Source organism: Toxorhynchites rutilus, chromosome 3 (genome assembly GCF_029784135.1).
Source record: "Toxorhynchites rutilus septentrionalis strain SRP chromosome 3, ASM2978413v1, whole genome shotgun sequence".
NCBI lineage: Eukaryota > Metazoa > Arthropoda > Insecta > Diptera > Culicidae > Toxorhynchites > Toxorhynchites rutilus.
In genome coordinates, this window is record NC_073746.1 from 57,669,719 (window position 1) to 57,693,930 (window position 24,212).

Here is a 24,212-nt window from a genome sequence, read left to right on the forward strand (position 1 = left end):
AATACCAATTTTGAACGCGGTCTGTCATTTAGTTTGTTTACAGCGTTGTTATGAACATGCTAACTATCTTTTTTTAATCGGCGGATTTTTAATATGGATCATTCTATTGGTCAAAGATATTGTGTGAAATTTTGTGTTGCAAACCAAATTTCGTGTGTCGAAAAGTTGAAAATGTTACAGAATACATTTGGTGACTCAACTATGTCCAAAAAAACGGAGTATGAATGATATATACGGCCGAGAAGAGATGAAGGTTCTGCCACGTCAACGACTACTCTCCACCTTTTCAACTGATGAAAACATCGACAAAATAAAAGGAATGGTGCTCGAAAATTGTCATTTAAGTTTGAGAGAGCTAGTTTATTTCCCAGAAACTTGTGAACATTTCAGAACTTTCTAAAAATATTACGTCGCAATTAAATAAGTTAATTGAGGCTAGAAATAAGACTAAGCACGCACGTGTCATTATGTTATCATATAAGAAATTTGAGCTCGTCAATATGGAAAACCTATTTTATTTTGTTTTTTTTTTTAAATTCAATTGAATTGAAACATTTAATTTCACTTTCAGGTATATTTTATTAAATTCTACATATCGGAACATATAGTGTATAAAAATAATTCTTTCAAAAGTGGAAAAACGTCAGAGATGATTTTATTTCCATTGCACAATAAATTCTAAAGTTAAAGCAGCAAAGAAATAACTCAAGGATGCAGACTCGTTTTATGCCCTGTTTCATCTGTCAGATACGTGCATCGAAAGTTATTTTTTTCGGTTGGTCTCAACACTAACCCAATTCACTAGAACTTCGTTTCGTTTTGTTCTTTACAACCCAAATGTTGACTGCGTGAAAACACATTATAGGCAATGGAATAGAGTTGGAAAATACGGCTCACGAAATCCTGGTGAGTCAAAAGAAATTTTCCCTCGCAGGGCAAGCAGTAGCGCGCTGAACCAGTGAGACGCTATTATTTGATCACGCATCAGCATTGTTATTATTTTCGATTACTAACACGGTAAACACGAGTTGTAATCAAATTCGAACAGGTTCACATCCCAACATGCCGGTTCAGCGGAATGTGAGCTTCGTAATTAAATTACGATCGCTCTCTCAGCTTCAATCATCTGAAATGGCAATTAGAGAAGCAAATTCAAACAACGGTCCGCGACAGAAAAAAGTTCTACAACAACATTGTTGATTAAACAGGACGATCGATCTACCGATCTACCGTTCACGAAGTTGCGTTATCAAGAAAAGCGTGACTCAAATAATCGATCTCGCGTATTTCTCGATTGATCACCACTCTTCGACGTCATGAGCAAGTCTCCTCCGCTCACACGTAATAATGCAAATGAATTCGGTTCATGATTTACAGGGTTGTACAATGGAACCGCGCCAATTCATCAGCATTCACAGCTTCTACCTTTCGTTGTTCACCCGCATGCGGTGCGCTTGCATTTATCGCCGTTTCCTGGTGATAATCAGCGATGACTTTCCGCGGATATCTCCATGACTGGACGCGCATCAGGTAAGCGATAACAGCTGTGGAGCCCCGGAGGCGAGACGGAAACACTTTCGCTCTATTTTGATCCTGTCCAAGCGGTAAGACCCGTTCAGTGTGGTTCAGTCGTTCAGCGAAATCGGACACTCGGAGCAGCACGGAGTTTGTGCAGCAAGTTGCTGTATCGCGACGCGTGCATATCGTGGAGGTTCGATTTGCCGATATCAAGTGGAAAAATCCCGAACAATCCAACGCTTGATTCGAGGCCCGGGATTGCGGGTGGAAGAAACCATTGTGCCGGAGAATCGTTTTCGGTTTTGAAGTAACACTCGTATAGTGCCTGGCAGTGGGTTCGAAAGTTCAGTGCTGTGAAAAGGAAAGTGAGTAAAATCTGGTTTTCTTTCTTCGAAGTCGACACTTGGAGCTGAAGATATATTGCATTGCGCATACATGTGGGGGACCGGTTATGTTTCGTTTCAATTCTGCGGCGTTTCATAACAATTGTACTAGGGCAGTGGAGTCGTTGGAGCCAATGCGGATAGATGGGTGGCTCGTGAATTCAGTGTTGAAATGTAGCTTACGGTGTTTGGATTTGAAATGATGCGTTGGGGGTTCAGCAGCGAGGAGGTTCAATAACCTCTTTCTGATAGAAATTGCGGTTATGAAAGCTTGGAAGTAATCCACTATAAATCGCAGATTTGACTGCACGGCAAGTGTTGGTTATGTATGCAGTTTCGTTTGACCGATTATTCAAATACATCTTGTTTGTTGAATATAGAAAATAATTCTAATGTGTATTGCGGTAAGTTGGGTGACTGTCGTGCTTTTTAAACGAGTACAAATTTGAATAATGTTGTTTCAAGGTGCAAAAACTATCGGATTTATCAATGATTCGTTCATGCCATTCAAAAAAGTCTCCTTGAGGTTCTGCACGACGATCAAGAGGCATATCGAACGAATGTTTCAGTGTCGACTGAGCAGATATCCTTGCTACTTTTCGGTTGACCTCAAAATGTCGCTTCTTTTTCAACCATAAGCGCTTTTTTTCGTTATATATGTTAAGCACAGTGCAAAATGCGGTTGGCAAAATTGTTGGTCATCATTTTCGTATTTACTACCCACCTTACAACGCGTGTATCTCTCTTGGGCTTTGTTATAAGTTGAAAATTGATCACCGTAATCACATCAATCAAAACATTTCGGTGGAAGTTTTACTATTCTTCAAATAGAAATAGATGTAGGTGCTTAATATCGGTGTAAAAGCACCTATGCATTAAAATTTTCGTCATTTACAAAGCAGTAACTTGACTTCTGTAACGTCTATTATTCATCAAATTTTGAAAACTCAGGCAATCCTCAATAAGCTACAATTTTACATAACTATGTACATAGTACATTATTAGTATATTATCTCACTAATAAATTCTAGTTTTCTAAATTCATCTATATCTACTGATTCTTATCCAATACACTTTTTGTTTTTGATCGAATTAAAATAAGTTTTCTCAAAAAGATATTTAATAATATTGATCTTTAAATTATCAGCATAATCATTCAATCAGTATGTTGTAGCCAAATTCGATTACCTTTCCATTAATTGCTAAATTTATGATAATTAAATTAAAATACTCAAGATTAGTGGAATGACAAGTTCATTCAAGAATGGGAGTTAGAATTTCCAAATTCGATCTGGCGACAACATACCCTTCGTTCGACGAAACAGCATGCTCGACGTCGTGACCATCTTGGTCACAGACACAACCATTGGGGTCGGCAAAGTTTATATAAAAGATCGTAGGAAAGATCTTCGATAAATGGTGATCTCAAATTTATTGGATTTCCTGCTCCAATGACAAGGACAGATATATGTCAGCGAAGGAATTGATCTAGCCAGGAGTACAAACACGACTGGAAATTTACAAAAAAGGATTAACTGGTTCACCTTATGTCCAGTAATTCCGAAGCCATTTTCTCTTTTCATACCTACGCTATTGTAAATTTTGAAGAAAGCAGGTGCTTAGTGTAGATATCAGTATCAATACCGTTTCGGAAATTCTTTTAGAAAAACCCTTGTCTTCATTTTCAAATAATATTTTATTCTCCGCTTTCAATAACACTTCCTTTCTTGTATCCGTTCTCACTCACAGATATCCTTCCTTTTTCTCTCTTCTCCCTCGCCATGAGTGTTTCTATTAGGCTGTCCTGCAAACTTACACTGCCAATATTATTTGATAAAATTAGCTAACAACTACCCTACCCATCTTTCGTTTAATGAGTTATTCAATAAGTTATGTAATTTTTTAGATGCTTTGGTTCTACTGTAGGTCTACTTGATGTGTCTGCTGTACTGATTTCGTTTGGTGTTGATGTAGTATCCATTTTACGATTATTTCGACCAAGTGGGGCTCCGGCGTAGCTGTATCTTCGATTGGATCAGGAAAAAATGAGGTTTGCACTAGGTAGTACTTTTAAATGTGCTGAGCTTCGCCTAAATACCTTGCTGTTTCATTTGACCGAATGGTGACATGACAGTTCCACTTTTATGAACAACTTCGTGAAAACTGTGAACCTGTGAAGCACTTTGGATCGCTTCTGATCAGTGATCTGGTACGACTCAAAATCACATTTAAGCAACAATTTCCACTTTTTCTCTCACTCTCAATTTTTTCACATCTCGAAACGAACCAGAGAAAAAATATTATCGATCTCAAATTTTGATCCCCACAAGCTGCAAAATTGACTGAGGCAAAATACTATATTTCTTGGTCTTTTTTTCATCATAGAGCTAAAAAGGCTAAAAATGCTTCATTCAACCTCACGCTTCCAGTTACAATAACTTTTATGATGCTGGCTCACTAGCCATTTCATGTCACGTATTCAGCTCCCGAGCCGCAGAAGCTTCTACCATATTGGCATACAATTTCATGTTTCTAGCCTCTTAAAGGGTGTGTCACATCAAATTGCATCACGGAAAAAACGCTGTAGAAATTCGCCCAGTAGACCGATCCTTTTGAAAATTTTAGACATTAAAATAAAAACTATTAAACAACTTTTGGCATTTTCTTTTTATTCATACTTCGAGCCCAAGCCCGTATGCTCGCACCTTCCTCTTTACCCCGTCCATAAGGTTCTGTACAACGTCAGGTTATAGTTTTTTTTTGAACAGAAATCCATTTTCTCTTGAAGTCCGCCTCCGATTTGACAACTTTTGGGTTCTTCCGGAGGGCCTGCTTCATAATCGCCCAATATTTCTCTATTGGGCGAAGTTCCGGCGCGTTGGGCGGGTTCATTTCCTTTGGCACGAAGGTGACCCCGTTGGCTTCGTACCACTCCAACACGTCCTTTGAATAGTGGCACGAAGCGAGATCCGGCCAGAAGATGGTCGGGCCCTCGTGCTGCTTCAATAGTGGTAGTAAGCGCTTCTGTAGGCACTCCTTAAGGTAAACCTGCCCGTTTACCGTGCCGGTCATCACGAAGGGGGCGCTCCGCTTTCCGCAAGAGCAGATCGCTTGCCACACCATGTACTTTTTGGCAAACTTGGATAGTTTCTGCTTGCGAATCTCCTCCGGTACGCTGAATTTGTCCTTTGCGGAGAAGAACAACAGGCCCGGCAGCTGACGAAAGTCCGCTTTGACGTAGGTTTCGTCGTCCATTACCAGGCAATGCGGCTTCGTCAGCATTTCGGTGTACAGCTTCCGGGCTCGCGTCTACCCCACCATGTTTTAACTTTCGTCCCGGTTAGGAGCCTTCTGAACCTTGTATGTACGCAGGCCCTCCCGCTGCTTGGTCCGCTGGACGAATGAACTTGACAAATTCAGCTTATTGGCGACATCCCGGACCGAACTTCTCGGATCACGTCTAAACTGCTTAACTACGCGCTTGTGATCTTTTTCACTGACGGAGCATCCATTTTTGCCGTTCTTCACCTTCCGGTCGATGGTTAGGTTCTCGAAGTATCGTTTTAGTACTCTGCTGACCGTGGATTGGACGATTCCCAGCATCTTACCGATGTCCCGATGTGACAACTCTGGATTCTCGAAATGAGTGCGCAGGATTAATTCACGACGCTCTTTTTCGTTCGACGACATTTTTCCAAATTTACAAAAAATTGACAGTGAAGCATGGCCAACGTGATCTATACACTCTTATCTGATTATAAGCGAAAGCTGAAGATATAATTCCTAAAAATTAAATTTCCGTGATGCAATTTGATGTGACACACCCTTTAGCTGCAGAAATTTTCATATTTTGGCCATCTAGCCTCTCAATTTTACGTTTCCAGCCTCCTAGCTGTAGGAATTTCTCCAGCCCCCTGACTGTAAAAGCTTTTCATATTTTGACGTTCTGGCCACTAGATTTCACGTTTCCAGCCCTCTAGTTGTAGAAACTTTTCATGATTTGGTCATCCAGTCACTAATCATGTTTCCAGCTGTTGAAAGAGAGTAAAGTTATTCATCTCGCTATCGCTAAACTTGTAACTGGAAATCAACGTTCAAGTGTGTTTCACAAATCGATCGTCTAATTTTACTCGGTTGACTTGAACACGCGATGTTCTGCAAGACATGTTTTCCTTAGAATTCATTCGTGTTGAAGTTGAGAAGTTCCCTTCCCATTTCTAAATCACATTATAAATGGTTATGAGACACAGACTTGCGAATTTTGTATGCAAACCAAATCACAAGCTTCGGAATTGCGTCTTACAACTGAGCTATAACCGAAAAAACATGAGTTGTCATGCATTTTGTTATTCATCGTGCGTAGTCAGTTCAGTTCTCGTTTTTTAAGGGTCTTTAACTCGAAGGTCATTCTTGATTCTCGGACTTTGCGAGAATCCAAAATGTGAACAAAAATCCACATACATGTAAATTATAATTGAAAAACAATAACACAAGGCGACAAGTTGCGATATCAAACATTATTGAAAAGCACCACTTTCAAACGAAAATCCTTTCGTTGTGAAAAGGCAGATCCACGAGAAATGACTGCCAATACTAAGCGAATGAAACAACAACTATAAACGCCTCGACCTGAGTATCGTATGGTCCCTAGACGAGTGATGCCGTGCAGGAAATGAAACACCAATCTCTGAGCGGAGTGAATTAACCTGCATACAAGCGTTATGCGGAGCTCGCGTACAACAGAAACACATATAAAAAGAGAGAGAGAGAGAGAGAGAGAGAAAGGGAGAAAAAACGCTCACTCACTCACTCATTCTCACAAATTGTTACTCAAAACCTCTGCACAGCACAGAACTTGAACTTGAATCGTCCATGTAACTTTATGTTAATCAATTTCCAGGAGGAGCATCTATTTGTTCGACATTTTTGATGACTAAAATTCACGCGCTTTCTGAATTAAAACACGGTAAAAGTTATGACTTTATAGTTAGTTCTTCCTCGAGTTCAATTCTCTGAGAAAAAAAAAACGGATGAAAGGGTTTGAATCAAAAATGAATGAATTTGTTACATTTTATAATCAAAGTGCTGTGATTCTGCACACTGTTTTATCTGTATGAGTAATGTTCGTGTACGATACAAAAATTCTGGCACACCTGTTGTATATGTCAAACCACGTTGGGTGTGAGTAGCTACACAACATTAACTGACTAGGTCAACTCGTACGATTACTCGCACCGTATAAACTAGGCTTTACTCAGAATGAAAAAAAAATTTACTCTCGCCAAACCTGCTGTTTCTTTCAAACCAGCGGATTGGCTTGATTGGAAGACAAATGGGAAATCTGATATCACGAATAAGAAACTCTTATCGAAACAATTCAATTCGTGACACTTCTTCTTCTTCTTTGTTTTTAAGAGGCTTCAAATATTATGGTTCATTTGCCTCTATCATGAAACGAATTGTTACTCCGTACGAGATACTCATTTCCAGGGTAATTAACGTAAATTGTTAACAACGGTTCCCGCTCAGCTAGTATGTATACGAGTTATGATTTTGCGCCGGACAAACGTAATGCATCAGGCAAACGTATGCCGTCCGACGCTCGCTAAAGCTCGGTCGGACCTTGCTAAATGATCGTATCCTATGTTTTAAACTCACCGGGCAATCAGTGGAACACAGGTTTGTGTGCACAGACCGCCGTTTCCGACGGCGGGTCGGCGGTGAACTAGAATCACGTGGGCCGCCTCGATTCCTTATGTTCGGTAAATGGGTACTTCGCCCCCATTATATTGACCTCAAAATAAATTTCGAAAAACAATAAAGAAATGTTATTTTATAATAGAAATTACATCTTTTTCTGTGAAGTATCAGCATCATATTTTCCCCGCGCCACAATATTTCTAGCCTACTACACTTTTTTCTGAACGGTCGTTTCTGTTGCAGTTGTTTTCTGGGACGATTTATTCCTGCCACGGTTAACAACATGTTGCCTTCAAAAATCTGTGACCGAAAATGTAATAAAAACGGTGTGCAAATTCTGCAAACATCGTCATCCAATTAAAACTCTGCTCCGCAACAAATCGATTTATGACCAATATTCCAGCTGAATTATGTGTGTATGATCCCAGAACATCATCAAAGAGTCATGGGACGTGATCTTCTTGTACAGCATTGTAGTTGCTGAAATATGTGGATGTAATTTCTTTACTAAAATTACTAAACAATTACTAAAATGTATAATAATAGCATCCGGATAAACCATAACCGGGAAAATGAATTGCATCTAGAAATTCAGACAAAACTTCATTGTAGATGTGTATTTAAAACCAAAGCAACTCCATATAGGTGTTGTCACCAGACTGTGACTATTCGAACAAAGATCGTGTACACTCTGGAATTCAACAGCTGAGACTTGGGTAACAACTTTGTAGTTTCTTGTGTATATTTCATTCATAAGCGAACAATAAGCGCCTGCTATTATATAGGCAATTGATGAACTAAGGAATAAAATATATACAGCTTCAAAAACGATATGCAGGTCTGAACAAGTACTATCCAAAGTGAACAGGAACAGGACAGTACAATTTCAATTATTCAATTCTATTTTCTTTTTTAAAATAAATATTCTCATTGAAATCTGATCATGATTGTTGTTCAACTTCAGAAATTCTTATTGTTAATTATAGATATAATAACTACTTTTGTAGCAAATAAACCAACAAAATGCAAACATTGTAGCGAATAGATATAAATGCTATCAATTTCTGCAAGTCATATATTATTGCTTCCCCGCTTATAACAACAAATCAAATATTCCTAAACATTGCATCATAGCGGGATGACGTCTGCACTGCTTGTTCCCATCCATCAAATCCTCTGCAGTTTAACGGTTCAATATGGTGATTTGATAAGTTGCAAAACTGGAATGTTATTGCACCTAATTAAATACATATCAATCGCATCGATTGCTTTCGTCGTACATATATGTTATATCGTTTTCTTTAATTGTGAAAACGAATGGCAACGCCACCTGATTCCAAGTAATTCTATATTTGTCAACTCTATTAAGTAACCGGTTCTCCGCGGCTATTTTTTCTGGAAGCTTTTTTTTCTTCCCACACACCGTGTATCGATACGGCAGCGTTATTTCTAATGCAAACATTTGCTTTACCAATTGATTTTTTTTTCAGATACAAGCACCGACACTGAGCGATATGGACAGCAAAGGCTCGCCTTATCCTAATGCTCCCGGTGGCATGCCAATGCCTGCCCAGAGCCAATTCCAGCCGCAATCCAGCGGATACCCTCACCAGCAGAGCTATTCGCATCCTCCTCCTCCGCCACCATACGATGCAAATGCAAATATGATTCCGCCAAATCAACCCCAGGCAGCCTATGTACACAGTAAGTATCGGTTTGTGGCGGAAACAGTATTACACTTAAACGTTTACTGAATATAAATCCATTCTTGAATGTAGCATCCGACAGAGGGCATTTTCGTTGACGTCAATAATTCTTGTTAGAAATGATTCTCATCAACGAAACGTAGTAATGAAAGATACATTTTATCATTCCAGCAATTGTCGCCGCACCCCGAGTAGGACCCGATCCTGCCTCGATCACCTGCCCCTCCTGCCAGAAGCACGTTATCACCCGTCTAGATTACGAGACCTCGACCAAGACGCACATCATGGCCGGTCTGCTGTGTTTATTCATGTAAGTTGCGCCCGCCCGACAATGGGCTTCAAGGGGTTCCGTTTATCGGTTCCCCGAGTACCGTTATCTGCACATCGATGGCAGCGGAAATCCCACCCCAACAAAATGTTGTTCATCGCAATGCGCAATAATACTCACTCGAAATGCGATAAGATAAGGCTGCTGGGTGATTTCAATGCCGTGCGCATGAAATTAGACCACGTAGACACGAAAACGTGTCAAATATTAATATTAACGAGTGCCATCTTCCGGCCGCCAGCGACAATGAGTCACTCTTAAGTGTTTTGCTCTTAGAATTCGCGGTAATAGGAGAGAGTGTTACGATCGAAATTTGATCAATAAAGAATGTGTGGAGCTTTTTACATTCTACGTTAATAGAAAAATCTCGATTTTGGACACCCCCTCCCCCTCCGTGGACAAGCGTGGACATTAAGTAGACCCCTCCCCCTGTTACCCACGTGAATATTCGTCCATTCATATGGAAATAAATTAAAGAAATTAATTGAATTGCGTATAAATTGCATTTAATTTTCGTTTCTACTCTATATTTTTATTGATATAAATGTAAGTGTTATTAATAATAACTATGGTTAATTGAAATTTGTGTAATATTTTTATTGGACCCTCCTTCTTCTTCCAGAGGATTTAAATAACATTTCTTGTACTCTTAAATCCTCACATTCCAATTTTGGTTCCATTTGCTCTATTTTGTCAAACAAATGAGACTACCATAAAAACATGTCTTGCTCCTTAGTTTAGCTCGATTAGTTTCCGAGTTTTGCAGAAATTCGTATTTCATTTGTTTGACAGCTTTTATTTCTGCTACGCGCGACGGACAACATAAACGAACTGCAGCGTGCCAAGCGGATGCCACAGTAATCATGTGGACAAACAAACATCAGCGCATCGGACAGACCATGATCAGAATCGTGGTCATCGAGATGCATTAATTACATGATTTAGATATATAAATCTGATACAAACAGTGTGCAAGCATGATGTTTACAATATTTGTAAGTGTTACAATCCAGAAAAGGTCTGAATACGTGAAATGAGGGGCGCTAACTTTAAAATGACACCAATAAAAACCTTCAAAACATTTAAGTCCGTAAAAATATGGTATAAAACCACTGTGAATCATGAAAAAGACATTTTTATTTCTATGTTTTTAAACATTTGAATATCTGATTAGACACAGGTGCGCTGAACTAGAGCATTCAAAAAAGTGAACATGTTCATATTTTTGACTGGACAAACCAACATTATTTACCTTATCTTAATGAGTAAAAGATGTTCCGTTTCGACTCGGAATGTTGTTAATATGTGGCACCATAACGTGATATTATTACTTATATAATTGCGTGGATCCTGAGATCGAGTAACGTCTGTGCTAAGAACATCTATCTTGACGAATTTCAAAAGAAAATGTTCCCTACTTGCTCAAAGGAGTCTATCGAAAAGTAGTCTTAAACATTTAACACGTTATTACACACAAACGGATGAACTTATTTTGTCGTGTAATCAGAGCACGCTTTGTTTACATGTCAAAAATCGAAATACAAGTCATTTAGTCGCGGTCATCAATTTGTTCTCGAAAAGTCGCGGATTGATTTGGAAACTAAAAAAAAATCTGCACAATTGGTGCACCGAAAAGGGTGTTACATACCACAAAATAACAAAAAAAAATCAAAGTTTGTTGAGAAAGTGTTGAACGAATCGTCGCAAAGTTCGGTAATGAGTGTTCTTTAAAGGATCTCAGCAGAAGTGGACGAAAACCCGGACAAAGTAATCCCGAATTGGACCGAAAAGTTGTAAATTATATTCAGAAGAATAGATCTGCATCAATTCGTGATTTGGCCAAGAGGTTCAAAACCAGTGTTGGGATGATTCAGCGGATTAAACAGAGACATGGTCTGAAAACCTATAAAAAGCAAAAAGTGGACAAACAAACATCGGAGCAGCAAGATCGCGCTAAAACACGAGCTCGAATACTATATGAACGTATTTTGAACAATCCCAACCAGTTCATTCTCATGGATGACGAAACATACGTCAAAGAAGATTCCAGAACGCTGCCAGAACCAAATCGATTGGAGAGAGTGTACCATTTGCGGATACGACTATTGCGATGGAAAAATCGGCCAAAAAAAAACTTTTTTAATAATAAATGCTCAAATTTATGTGGGTGAATGCTTGAAGAAGAGATTGCTTCCACTTCATAGAAAGTACGAGGTTCCCCATCTATTCTGGCCGGATTTGGCATTGGCACATTATGCAAAATCCACTTTACAATGGTTTTCGTAATACAGCATCATGTTTGTCGAAAAAGACCTCAACCCACCTAACTGTCCCCAGCTGCGTTAAACGTTTTCAGTTTTCGAAGTTTGAAAGTTTAAGACTACTTTTCGATACACTCCTTAATACACGCGAATGTATGTTTGAACATGCCACCTGCGAGATATTGGGGCATTGATAATACCTCGTTTAAATGTTTTGGAGCGTTTGTGCCACTCGATAAGAGGAAGACCATTGAATCCACATTTTATTGCGTTATGTGTTTCAAATGCCTTGCTCAACATCGTTTTCAAAACTTTATTATTATCCCACTATACATTTCGTAAGGTTGCAGCAAGGCCGCTGGTAAGTCTACCTACAACTCCTCTGGTAACGCCACCCAAAGCTGATGTGATAGGCACCCTTCCGACACCACCAACACCTGTAAGACCCATCGGTACTACGTTTAGATCGCTCCTACAGCTTCCCAAACAGTTGTTACGGATGCTGTCCACATCTTTGAAAAAACGTTGAACCAATTGCTCACCGCACTCTTTGTACTGTTCCGAGTTTTGTCCGGGCTGGCACTGTTCTCGATAGCACTTGATGACACCTTCAGTATCAGCAGGGTGTGCAGTAGTGGCCGCAATTGCTATAGCCAAGCTTAGGATTACTTTGAGGTGATTCATGTTGAATGGTAGATGAAAACAAGAAGAATTTAACAATTAACTTGATATTTCGTCTGTTTTGACGCTGGTTTTGGCGCATGCATGTGATATGCCGAGAGTATAACCAGAACGTTAATTTCGTATTTTGAACGACAACAATATTTAAAACAGTTTTTAAATCATATCAAATCTGCAATCAATTCAACACCATGAACTTCACTTATCACTTGGCGAGCTTCAGTTACTTTTTTGTTTTCATGAAGGTAGTTGTACACAAAATTCCACAGAGTTTATTTATATACGAACTATGAAGTGTCGACCGCATAATCTGCAAAGAAAAATAATGTATCAACAAAATAAATACAAATATAATTTAAGTTCGTCATTACCTTTCTATCTACTTACTTGACGATTGCATTCATATTCGCAGCATTCCGGGTGTTTCACTGTAAACATGTGTTTATAACTAACGCAGTGGTTTATAGTTTATCTGTGCGATAGGACCCGTAGACATGATTTTTCAAAGCCTTGAACTTAGTGGTGTAATAGAGTGTTTAAATCATCCTGGGATCCAAGTTATAGGTTGACTGAATGCATATGACCTGTACAAAATTTCAGCTCAATCGGACATGATTTAGGGGTACCTCAAAGCTCTCAAAGTTTTGAAGGCTCAGAAGGTCGGTCAAAATTTATTTTTCGAGATGACACCAGATCTCGACGTTTTATGCATTTATGCGTTTTACTCCCCCCTTGGAAGATTTTCGAGGATCGGAAAATGGAAACTTTGAGCGCTTTAAGGCAACCCTAAATCATTTCCGATTGAGCTGAAACTTTGCACAGATAATTTTTTTGGGCCAATAAACAAATTGTACACGGTCGGTTTTAGAATTTTTTTTCATACATCCATTGCCACCCTTAGCTTCGCTGTTTTCACCATCACGGTTAGAGTTAGAGAGACTGATAGAGGTGTCAATTTTTTTCTGCCGACTCATGGGTTACTATGATTGATGCTGCATGGGTAGTTTCGTCAGTGCGTATGAAGGTATACCCATGAAAAATCGGCAATTTTTGTTACGTTACGTTACGTGGGTTTCAAAAAAAGTTTGTGGTGCCAACTGTCTTAAAATTAAATGAAACGTTGAGATTTACTGTTATCTAAAATTTTGCTTTGTTTTTTTTATCTTTCAAGCCTTAGCGGTCGTTGTTTACTCTCAGCCACCACAGCAAGGAGTCATACTAAAAACTTTATCCAACGATGTAATGGATTACATTTTTTTCGAAACAAATTTTAGTGGCTAGTGAACATTTTCACGAATGAGTATACGGAGTTTCTATGAACAATAAAATACGAGGATCTCTTTCAAGGGAAATGAATTCCGACCACAAAGGGTGTATTTCAATTTTTAATAGGATCAAAAATTTAAAACGCAATATATATTCTTTTTTATTTATTTTTTTCACTTTAGTAAGCGAGCTACTCACTTGCGCAGATCATAAAATCCTTTTTTTCTCTTTCTTCCAAAAATTATTTTTCGGACCATCCTAAAATGGAAATGGGCACCCTAATGAAAAAACCAAAAATAGGGTCTAATATTTTGAGATAAGGAATAAAACTACCACTTTTCCCAAAAATCTGAGAACCACTATATCGGTATGGCATAGAATGGAAGTATTCTGCACGTTTTGTGTCATCTTCGTTTCCCCACGAACTGTGGACGCGAGTAAATATCTCACTCTCTGGGCATCTGACATTGCAATCAACACATCGAGCCGAGCCAAATCAAGCTGGGCCATCATCGCCGGCTTACAATGAAAATCATTCTTTTGCTGGAATGTTATGTGTGATTTAGTTTCGCACTAAAAATGACATTTACGCAATACAGCTGAAACTGCACCTCGTCACGCAATCATCTCATTTCGAGTTTAGTACTAAAAAAACAGTTTTTTTTAGAAGAGTGCAAAATGATTATAGATATATGTATATTAAGTCGCATCAAGCCACCAGTGTTTGGCTTTGTGTGTGTGTGTTGCTTGTTTTCGTTGCACGAAACGTTAAATTTGTTCATATCCCGTACGTATGAATAGCGCACCTTTGCTACTTTTTGTTTAGAGGGAGATGAACTGCAAAATTTACAGCCTCTTTAAAAACAAAGAGCGGAGCGGAGCTTCTTTTAGTTGCCTTCTGTAATTGCTCTTGTGCGCTTCGGCCCCGATCCGATGCAACAGATTTTTGATAAAAGGATATTCTTGCGATGTTTCTTTCTTAACGCTGCCACTGTGTACGTAATCTATCGGATGCGTGTTTGGTACTTGTTGAATTACGATGCACGGAAGATGTCTAGGAGTGCGATACCACTGAGGCAACACAAAACATAATGAATAATGCGAAAAAGACCGTCGTGGTAGCGTTCGCGATCAATACTCAGTGCAATGGGTGCATTGACATAAAGAAACAAATTTTGACAATGCTTCATTCGAAAAATACAATGTAGTAGAAGTTCACACAGTTGCAAGGACATGTTTTTTTTATATTGCGCTACGTAGCATTATTATAATATATTGCTGGTACACCCAAAACTGGAGAACTGTCAACGCAACGCGAAAAGGAACATAAAATTTCAATGAAGTCATATGAATACGGAAGTCTATGATGCAATTTTCCCATTCTAAATAAATCGAGCAGATTTTATTAAAATATTTTTTATTCCAACATTCATTTTTCAATCGTTTGACGGTGCAACAGATAGCGCTAACAGTTTTTTTTATCTCGCCCGGTTCGATAGCTTTTGTTTCTACATCTTCAATATCGACGTAATATCTTGTGGTTTATCCAGATATCAATCGTAATTTCCAATGTCTGATCCTACTACCGTGTATTATTTGTACTATTCTGGACATTTATTACTCAAGAGAATGTGATAAATTATTCTGATTATCAAAATGATCTGATTGAAATCGGGTGTTCCAGTTGTTTTTTCCAAATCAAAATACAATAGAAAAGACATTGTACGAAAACAGTAAAATAAGTTTGATCATTAAGTCGTTCAACAGATTCAAAGTTCGTTTCGTTTGTAGTTGTTTGGTCGTTTGGTTTCAGTTTACAACTAACGACGGATTCCAGCTATAATAACTCCTGAACTAAGTTAACCTCATTTTTCCACTTCGGCTGTGCGAAGGATGACTTCAAATTCGCGTTTCCCTAACATGGGAACCGATTTTCCAAAACGTGTTAGGGAAACTCCATGCGAACATCATGAATAATGGAAAGTGAAAAGTTTTATTTCCAAAATTATTTTAAGATTTTACCTTACCTTACCTTACCTTACCTATAGAATGGAAGCATTCTGCACGTTTTGTGTCATCTTCGTTTCCCCACGAACTGTGGACGCGAGTGAATATCTCAATCTCTGGGCATCTGACATTGCAATCAACACATCGAGCCGAGCCAAATCAAGATGGGCCATCATCGCCGGCTTACAATGAAAATCATTCTTTTGCTGGAATGTTATGTGTGATTTAGTTTCGCACTAAAAATGACATTTACGCAATACAGCTGAAACTGCACCTCGTCACGCAATCATCTCATTTCGAGTTTAGTACTAAAAAAACAGTTTTTTTTAGAAGAGTGCAAAATGATTATAGATGTGTGAATATTAAGTCGCATCAAGCCACCAGTGTTTGGCTTTGTGTGTGTGTGTTGCTTGTTTTCGTTGTACGAAACGTTAAATTTGTTCATATCCCGTACGTATGAATAGCGCACCTTTGCTATTTTTTGTTTAGAGGGAGATGAACTGCAAAATTTAAAGCCTCTTAAAAACAAAGAGCGGAGTGGGGCTTCTTTTAGTTGCCTTATATAATTGCTCTTGTGTGCTTCGGCCCCGATGCGATGCAACAGATTTTTGATAAAAGGACATTCTTGCGATGTTTCATTTTTAACGCTGCCACTGTGTAAGTAATCTATTGGATGCGTGTTTGGTACTTGTTGAATGGCGATTCACGGAAGTTGTCTAAGAGTGCGATACCACAGAGGCAACACAAAACATAATGAATAATGCGAAAAAGACCGTCGTGATAGCGTTCGCGATAAATACTCAGTGTAATGGGTGCATTGACTTAAAGAAACAAATTTCGACATGTGACCAGTTTGGGTATTGTTCTCGTGAAGGAAAGAAAGAATCGTTGCTTGTTGAATTACTTCTACAAAAACAGCAGATTGGTAAAATGATTGCGTAGTCCTTCGTCCCATGCGGTCGTGTCTTGATCAGGGTTGCCATAATAAAATCTGTGGTTTTGGTCTCAAAAAATCTTTTAATCTAATTTTTTTCCCAGAAAGTCTGTATTGATATCTGTATAAAATTTATTAGTCCAATTTGTAGCATAATGTTAAATTTTGTATTGGATTGATTCAACGATGTTCATGGTATCCGCATAGAGCTAGCAAGCATATGCACTATAGTAAAAAGACAATGCTTCATTCGAAAAATACAATGTAGTAGAAGTTCACACAGTTGCAAGGACATGGTTTTTTTTACATTGCGCTACGTAGCATTATTATAATATATTGCTGGTACACCCAAAACTGGAGAACTGTCACCGCAACGCGAAAAAGGAACATAAAATTTCAACGAAGTCATATGAATACGGAAGTCTATGATATAATTTTCCCATTCTAAATAAATCGAGCAGATTTTATTTGAATATTTTTTATTCCAACATTCATTTTCCAATCGTTTGACTGTGCAACAGATAGCCCTAAAAGTTATTTTTTTATCTCGCCCGGTTCGATAGCTTTTGTTTCTACATCTTCAATATCGACGTAATATCTTGTGGTTTATCCAGACATCAATCGGAATTTCCAATGTCTGATCCTACTACCGTGTATAATTTGTACTATTCTGGACATTTATTACTCAAGAGAATGTGATAAATTGTTCTGATTATCAAAATGATCTGATTGAAATCGGGTGTTCCAGTTGTTTTTTTCCAAATCAAAAAACAATAGAAAAGACGTTGTACGAAAACAGTAAAATAAGTTTGATCATTAAGTCGTTCAACTGATTCAAAGTTTGTTTCGTTTGTAGTTGTTTGGTCGTTTGGTTTCAGTTTACAACTAACGACGGATTCCAGCTATAATAACTCCTGAACTGAGTTAACCTCATTTTTCCACTTTGGCTGTGCGAAGGATGACTTCAAATTCGCGTTTTCCTAACATGAGAACCAATTTTCCAAAACGTGTTAGGAAAACTCCACGCGAACTTCATGAATTTTCGCGATATTTTGCATATATATATATATATATATATATATATATATATATATATATATATATATATATATATATATATATATATATATATATAAATATGCAAAATATCGCGAATCCCTCATCAAATGTCTAAACTCTAAATTGGACAATTTTCATGACGCGACCAATATTTGTATATTTTTATTTGTACTCCCTTCATATGTTCCCGAAAACGTAATCCTACGTCAAAACGTACGAGCTCATTGACTTCATTGACTATGTTACAAGAGAATCAATAAAAACCGCCTTCTCCGCAACCTACAACAAGATAGACAAGATTTTGTATTATCAATCTATTAGATATTGTCAATACCAAAAATAACTTCAACGCAAAATGGATTCTCACGACAGCATTTCTGCAATTCACAGTCACTGTGATTTAGTAAAAAAAAACTGTGTTATTTATTCGTTGAAACACTAACCGATGACGCAAACTTCAGCATGTTTTCGCTTCAGATAGAACATGAGAAAGCAGGACATCACGCTACATATGAATACCAAAATGTAATTACTCTCATTCGGACTGATTCGACTACAATATGAATAAAATAGGTAAGATGATTGTCTTCAAATCATTTCTAATATCGGAACGTTGTTTTCAAAAATCAGTATATTTTGTATAAAACCCAAAAAATCTGTAATCTGTAACTACAGATTCTTGGTTTCATAAAGGCTGAAAAATCTGTATAAATATAGAATTATTCTGTAGATATGGTAACCCTGGTCTTGATTACAACCCCGTATAATTTTGTGATACTTATGGATTTTTGTGATTTCAATAGTTTACTTTCATAGCATTTATTAAGCTATAGGAAGAAGTTTTTGAATTAATAAGTAACAAACATCACTCATACACCTTTTATCTTCTGGAATAGGGATACCATCAGGTCGGAGTTGAAAAAACCATTGTGATTAAAGGGTGTGTCACATCAAATTGCATCACGGAAAAAACGCTGTAGAAATTCGCCCAGTAGACCGATCCTTTTGCAAATTTTAGACAGTAAAATAAAAACTATTAAACAACTTTTGGCATTTTCTTTTTATTCATACTTCGAGCCCAAGCCCGTATGCTCGCACCTTCCTCTTTACCCCGTCCATAAGGTTCTGTACAACGTCAGGTTGTAGTTTTTTTTTAACAGAAATCCATTTTCTCTTGAAGTCCGCCTCCGATTTGACAACTTTTGGGTTCTTCCGGAGGGCCTGCTTCATAATCGCCCAATATTTCTCTATTGGGCGAAGATCCGGCGCGTTGGGCGGGTTCATTTCCTTTGGCACGAAGGTGACCCCGTTGGCTTCGTACCACTCCAACACGTTCTTTGAATAGTGGCACGAAGCGAGATCCGGCCAGAAGATGGTCGGGCCCTCGTGCTGCTTCAATAGTGGTAGTAAGCGCTTCTGTAGGCACTCCTTAAGGTTTACCGTGCCGGTCATCACGAAGGGGGCGCTCCGCTTTCCACAAGAGCAGATCGCTTGCCACACCATGTACTTTTTGGCAAACTTGGATAGTTTCTGCTTGCGAATCTCCTCCGGAACGCTGAATTTGTCCTCTGCGGAGAAGAACAACTGGCCCGGCAGCTGACGAAAGTCCGCTTTGACGTAGGTTTCGTCGTCCATTACCAGGCAATGCGGCTTCGTCAGCATTTCGGTGTACAGCTTCCGGGCTCGCGTCTTCCCCACCATGTTTTGCCTTTCGTCGCGGTTAGGAGCCTTCTGAACCTTGTATGTACGCAGGCCCTCCCGCTGCTTGGTCTGCTGGATGAATGAACTCGACAAATTCAGCTTATTGGCGACATCTCGGACCGAACTTCTCGGATCACGTCTAAACTGCTTAACTACGCGCTTGTGATCTTTTTCACTGACGGAGCATCCATTTTTGCCGTTCTTCACTTTCCGGTCGATGGTTAGGTTCTCGAAGTATCGTTTTAGTACTCTGCTGACCGTGGATTGGACGATTCCCAGCATCTTACCGATGTCCCGATGTGACAACTCCGGATTCTCGAAATGAGTGCGCAGGATTAATTCACGACGCTCTTTTTCGTTCGACGACATTTTTCCAAATTTACGAAAAATTGACAGTGAAGCATGGCCAACGTGATCTATACACTCTTATCTGATTATAAGCGAAAGCTGAAGATATAATTCCTAAAAATTAAATTTCTACAGCGTTTTTTCCGTGATGCAATTTGATGTGACACACCCTTTATTTGAGATATAAATAAATCAAAACACGTGAAATTTATTTATTTTACATGTTTCACGATGGCTTCTGTCTTTATGTGAGCACAGGAGATTTTTGGCGGTTTCAAAGTCATCGAACATCAATTGCAACAGTACTGAAGTACAAGCCACGACTATGAAACGCAAGAGCTCCTTCTGCAACCCAAGTTTTCTGAGCGGCTGGTTTTCTGCACCACATAGTTCAGCGTGGATTTAGAAGAAGATTCTAATCGAATATTCTGGCAATGTTTCGGTGTTAGGATATGCTTTTCCTAATCAGATCTACCTGTAATTTTTCATTGTTGATTTCAAATTTCGGTTTCAACAAAATAACTAAATCTAGATACCGCTATGAGCCACCGACACTAATGAATCACTTATGCAGCGTTGGCATCATAATCCTTAAATTATTTTATGCAAAAGGGGTTCTTTTGGCACAATTCGTCGATAAAATGACACTTCCGTTTAGACATTTGAAAATATATCACTTGGAATATCGAGACAAAAACACAAAAACATCACCGTGACAAGTGAATCAAAATCTCTAAATGGAAAAAGATGGAAAAAGAATGGAAAATGAAAATCTCTAAATAGTGGAAAGATCTCGTGAAAGAACAACTGCTTCTTTTTATATGCTCACAAAACTTTGATCTTCAATAAAAAAGGATTTTGGAATTCACGCGTAAAAAAATCGCGTAAATTCCAAAATCCGCGTAAGAATAAACTGGGTAATTTTCAAAATCCGTGTAAAAAATTAACAAACTGTGAATTAGTAGTTTACAATGCAACCCATACTCTAACAATTGATTACCTTATTATTTTTTGCATGCTACAATCATGCTATCTGTATCTTCTTTTATTTCTCAGCTACTAATCAGTGATACAATACAAATTTATTTCGTGAAATGTCACATCAACTAGCATATTGAATTTTTACGCGGTTAATGCGTGCCGCGTTAAAAAAACCGCGTAAATCCCGAAATCCGTGTAAATTCTAAAAACCGCGTAAAATAAAACAGCGTATGGTCGAGGCAATCTGACGTTGCGGTAACATCCATACCTCACACGCAGAGATCACGAGTTCAATTCTCACTCCCGACATTCTTCCAAAAATGGAAGTAAAAGTGACGAACCAGCCGAAATGTGTTGAAAGTCACTATAATGCTAAATCCTGCTAAATCCTATCTGTCCTGCTAAATCAGGACAGATAGTGACCCTATTCTGGAAGTCATTGTCATGACACTTCGTTCAGCCGGCAAAGAAGTCTCAATGCTCAAATTTTAGTACCCCAACTGTAACGCTCTCGTTTTCGAAATTTCAAACTAGCACCCCAGTACAGATGCAGAAATGATGTGGTGCAAATATCTTCTCCTAAAATTGTATACATTTCTCTTTCTTTTTACCTATATTGAAAGAATGAGTTGGCACTAAATGAATTAGATATTTGTATAAAATCAAATTCTGGTTTTCCAACCATACAGAGATGCTTGCCTACATCAATCGAACTCGCTTCATAAGTTTTATTGTATCCTAAGATTTATTGTTTGTTATGGTCATCTGTGGTACCAACACAAAAATGTGACGAATGCCGTCTTCGCTCACCCGAGGTAAGATGCTGCATTTGTCTACAATAAACTTTCAACATGGGTTTGCCAATAATGTACTCGCGGGTGTATAAATACGTGCATCAGTAAACCGGTCGACCCATCGATTATACCGAGCCTATTCATGTCATTAGCAGAGCAGCAGAAAAACAAAGCGGACGATGTTCCCGCCGTGTGTCAGAGATCAGCTAATTGATGCACACGGATGGAATTGAAAGGGATTAGCCTTCTCCAGCCACCTGAAGCTGTAATTTGTTTGCTGGCCCCTCGAACGCTACGCTTTTTGTGTCATTAGGTCACTAATGAAACAAGAGTGTTTCACAAGAACAGTTGGCAGGCGGGTGAGCTGTTCTTATAACCTCTTAACATCGCGTCTAGCGTGTGCGCCGTTGTTTCATTGTGTTTCTAATTTAAATCATCAATCGGAACGGAAATCACATGTTAATTTTCTGATTTACGTCTAATGAATGACAACAACAAAAATCAATTACTTTTTGGATCTGAAATAAATTCATTGCTTTCTTTCTCTTCCCCAACAGTTGCTGGCCCTGCTTCTGGATTCCGTACGTGGTGGACTCGTGCAAAAATGCGAACCACTACTGTCCCCATTGCAGTGCATACATCGGAACATACCGAAGCTAAAAATGTTCACTATGCGCACCACGGGACGGCCTCGGATACACCATTCATATCACGCAGCTTATCACAATAGCGCGTAGCAAACCTCCTAACTCGCCATATTTACCATCACCGTATGTTCGCATATTGAATTCTTCAGTCCCGTGCTTTTTGGGTTATCCAGCCGAAAGCCAGTTCCTTCCAGCAGAGATCAAATTGAAATTGCGACAGCAGCCCGGCCCAGTTAGCTTAAAATAAAATTACTGTGGAAATAAATTTGCGCTCCCGCGGAATAATTACAAAGCCAATAATGCGAGCATATATAGTATTTTTGTTTTTTATTTAATTTAAAATATTCACTATGTACTCTTGATATAAGAGGACACATATATAGATTAGTTAAAGCTAAAAGGAAAGAAAGTTATAGATAGGAATTGAAAATATTTAGTAGATGTAGATAAATTTTTATAATGATATATAAAATATAAACATCCTTTTGGTAAACTGTTGTGACTGAACCATGTATATTTATGTACATAATTCTTGTTCTATGAATAAAAATATTCATACATTCCCATAAAGGATTTAAAAATATATATATTTTCACTTGATCGAGCATTAGACTAGCTGTTTTATCTGTTTTATTTGAATTACTCCGACTATGAACCGACTTGCTCTACTAGAACCATGCGTTATGTGCTTTTACTTCAAACTTTGCAAACAAATTTACCCAACCTTCGATGAAAGTTGGCCCTCCTCAGTGCTTCAAAATATTCTCCAGGTTAAATGTCCAAGTCAATCGTTTTCGAAGGTATATCATAAGATAATGCTTTGTACACTCCTAATAACGTGAATGAGCGTGTTGATCAGCCGCTTATTCGCAATCATTTTTATATGTAAGATAATGCTAGAATTTAGTACATTTCTGTTTATCTTATTGGCATCTTCCGAAAATTGGCACCTTGCTAAAGAATCGTATCCTATGTTTCAAACTAGCCGGACAATCAGTGGAACACAGGTTTGCGTGCGAAAGACCGCCACTTCCGACGTCGGATCGGCGGTCGACTCGGGTCGCGCCATCTTCGCGGCTTGGGCCGCCTCGATTCCTTATCCTCGTTAAATGGGACTTCGCCCCCTTGCTTGGTGGACTCCATCTTTGACGCGATATAACTTGAGACTGAAAATGAAAATCACAACACTGTGAAAACGACACTTGTACCACAGATTGTCGTCTTTAAATAGCCGTATAGTATGACCAGATGCGATAAGTACAACACAAGATATGTTTAAGTGTTGCCATATATTGACAATATACGACATTTCTTTTTCCCCAATCCAATATTAGGATTACGCGCTAAACGGTTTTCCCATAGAAGAAAATATGCTACATGACCGAACCAACATTATATCTATTTTCGTTTAAAATAAATTAATAATAAAAAGTTGATGGGATATAATGCTCGATATAATAACATCCTGAACCACAATTCCTTAAATTGTTAATAGCAAGACCTACACGTTAAACGTGAATTGAGTACGAATTGAGAGGACAACAACCTGAACTTCAATCTAATAAAATTTTATCGGCTTTTAACCATTCGAGCCAAGCTATCGTCAAATCTTTGGGGAGTATAGAGTGAGATCATCCAATATCATCTTCAAGATCATTCCTAAATCATCCCTCCTTTGATTCTGACAACTGATAAATGCCTATTATCGGCAAATTTAGAATAATTCATAATACGCATCTAATCACATCATGAGCTAACGCCTTATTGTAGGCAAAAAGATTACTCGTTGCGTTGTGGGGGAAAACGAGGCTAGTAAAATTGAAAAAAAACAAACTCATTTAAATTGTCAAATTGTTAACTTTTTTTACTATCTTCACTGTTCATGTCTTAAGCCAAAA

At 38.4% G+C, this 24,212-nt stretch overlaps 1 protein-coding gene across 2 annotated transcripts; it reads left to right on the forward strand.

The window, feature by feature from the left end:
- The first annotated feature begins 1,511 nt into the window (after positions 1 to 1,511).
- On the forward strand, positions 1,512 to 22,926 carry LOC129778235 (lipopolysaccharide-induced tumor necrosis factor-alpha factor homolog). 2 transcript variants are annotated; one of them, XM_055785012.1, is made up of 4 exons: positions 1,512 to 1,530; positions 9,092 to 9,305; positions 9,479 to 9,617; positions 22,225 to 22,926. In XM_055785012.1, exons 2-4 carry the CDS (start codon positions 9,116 to 9,118, stop codon positions 22,325 to 22,327), a joined length of 432 nt encoding a protein of 143 aa, XP_055640987.1. In that variant the 5' UTR covers positions 1,512 to 1,530; positions 9,092 to 9,115; the 3' UTR covers positions 22,328 to 22,926. The 2 variants fall into 2 exon arrangements, with proteins under 2 accessions (XP_055640987.1, XP_055640986.1); XM_055785011.1 differs by lacking the exon at positions 1,512 to 1,530 and adding an exon at positions 1,608 to 1,883.
- Positions 22,927 to 24,212: the final 1,286 nt, after the last annotated feature.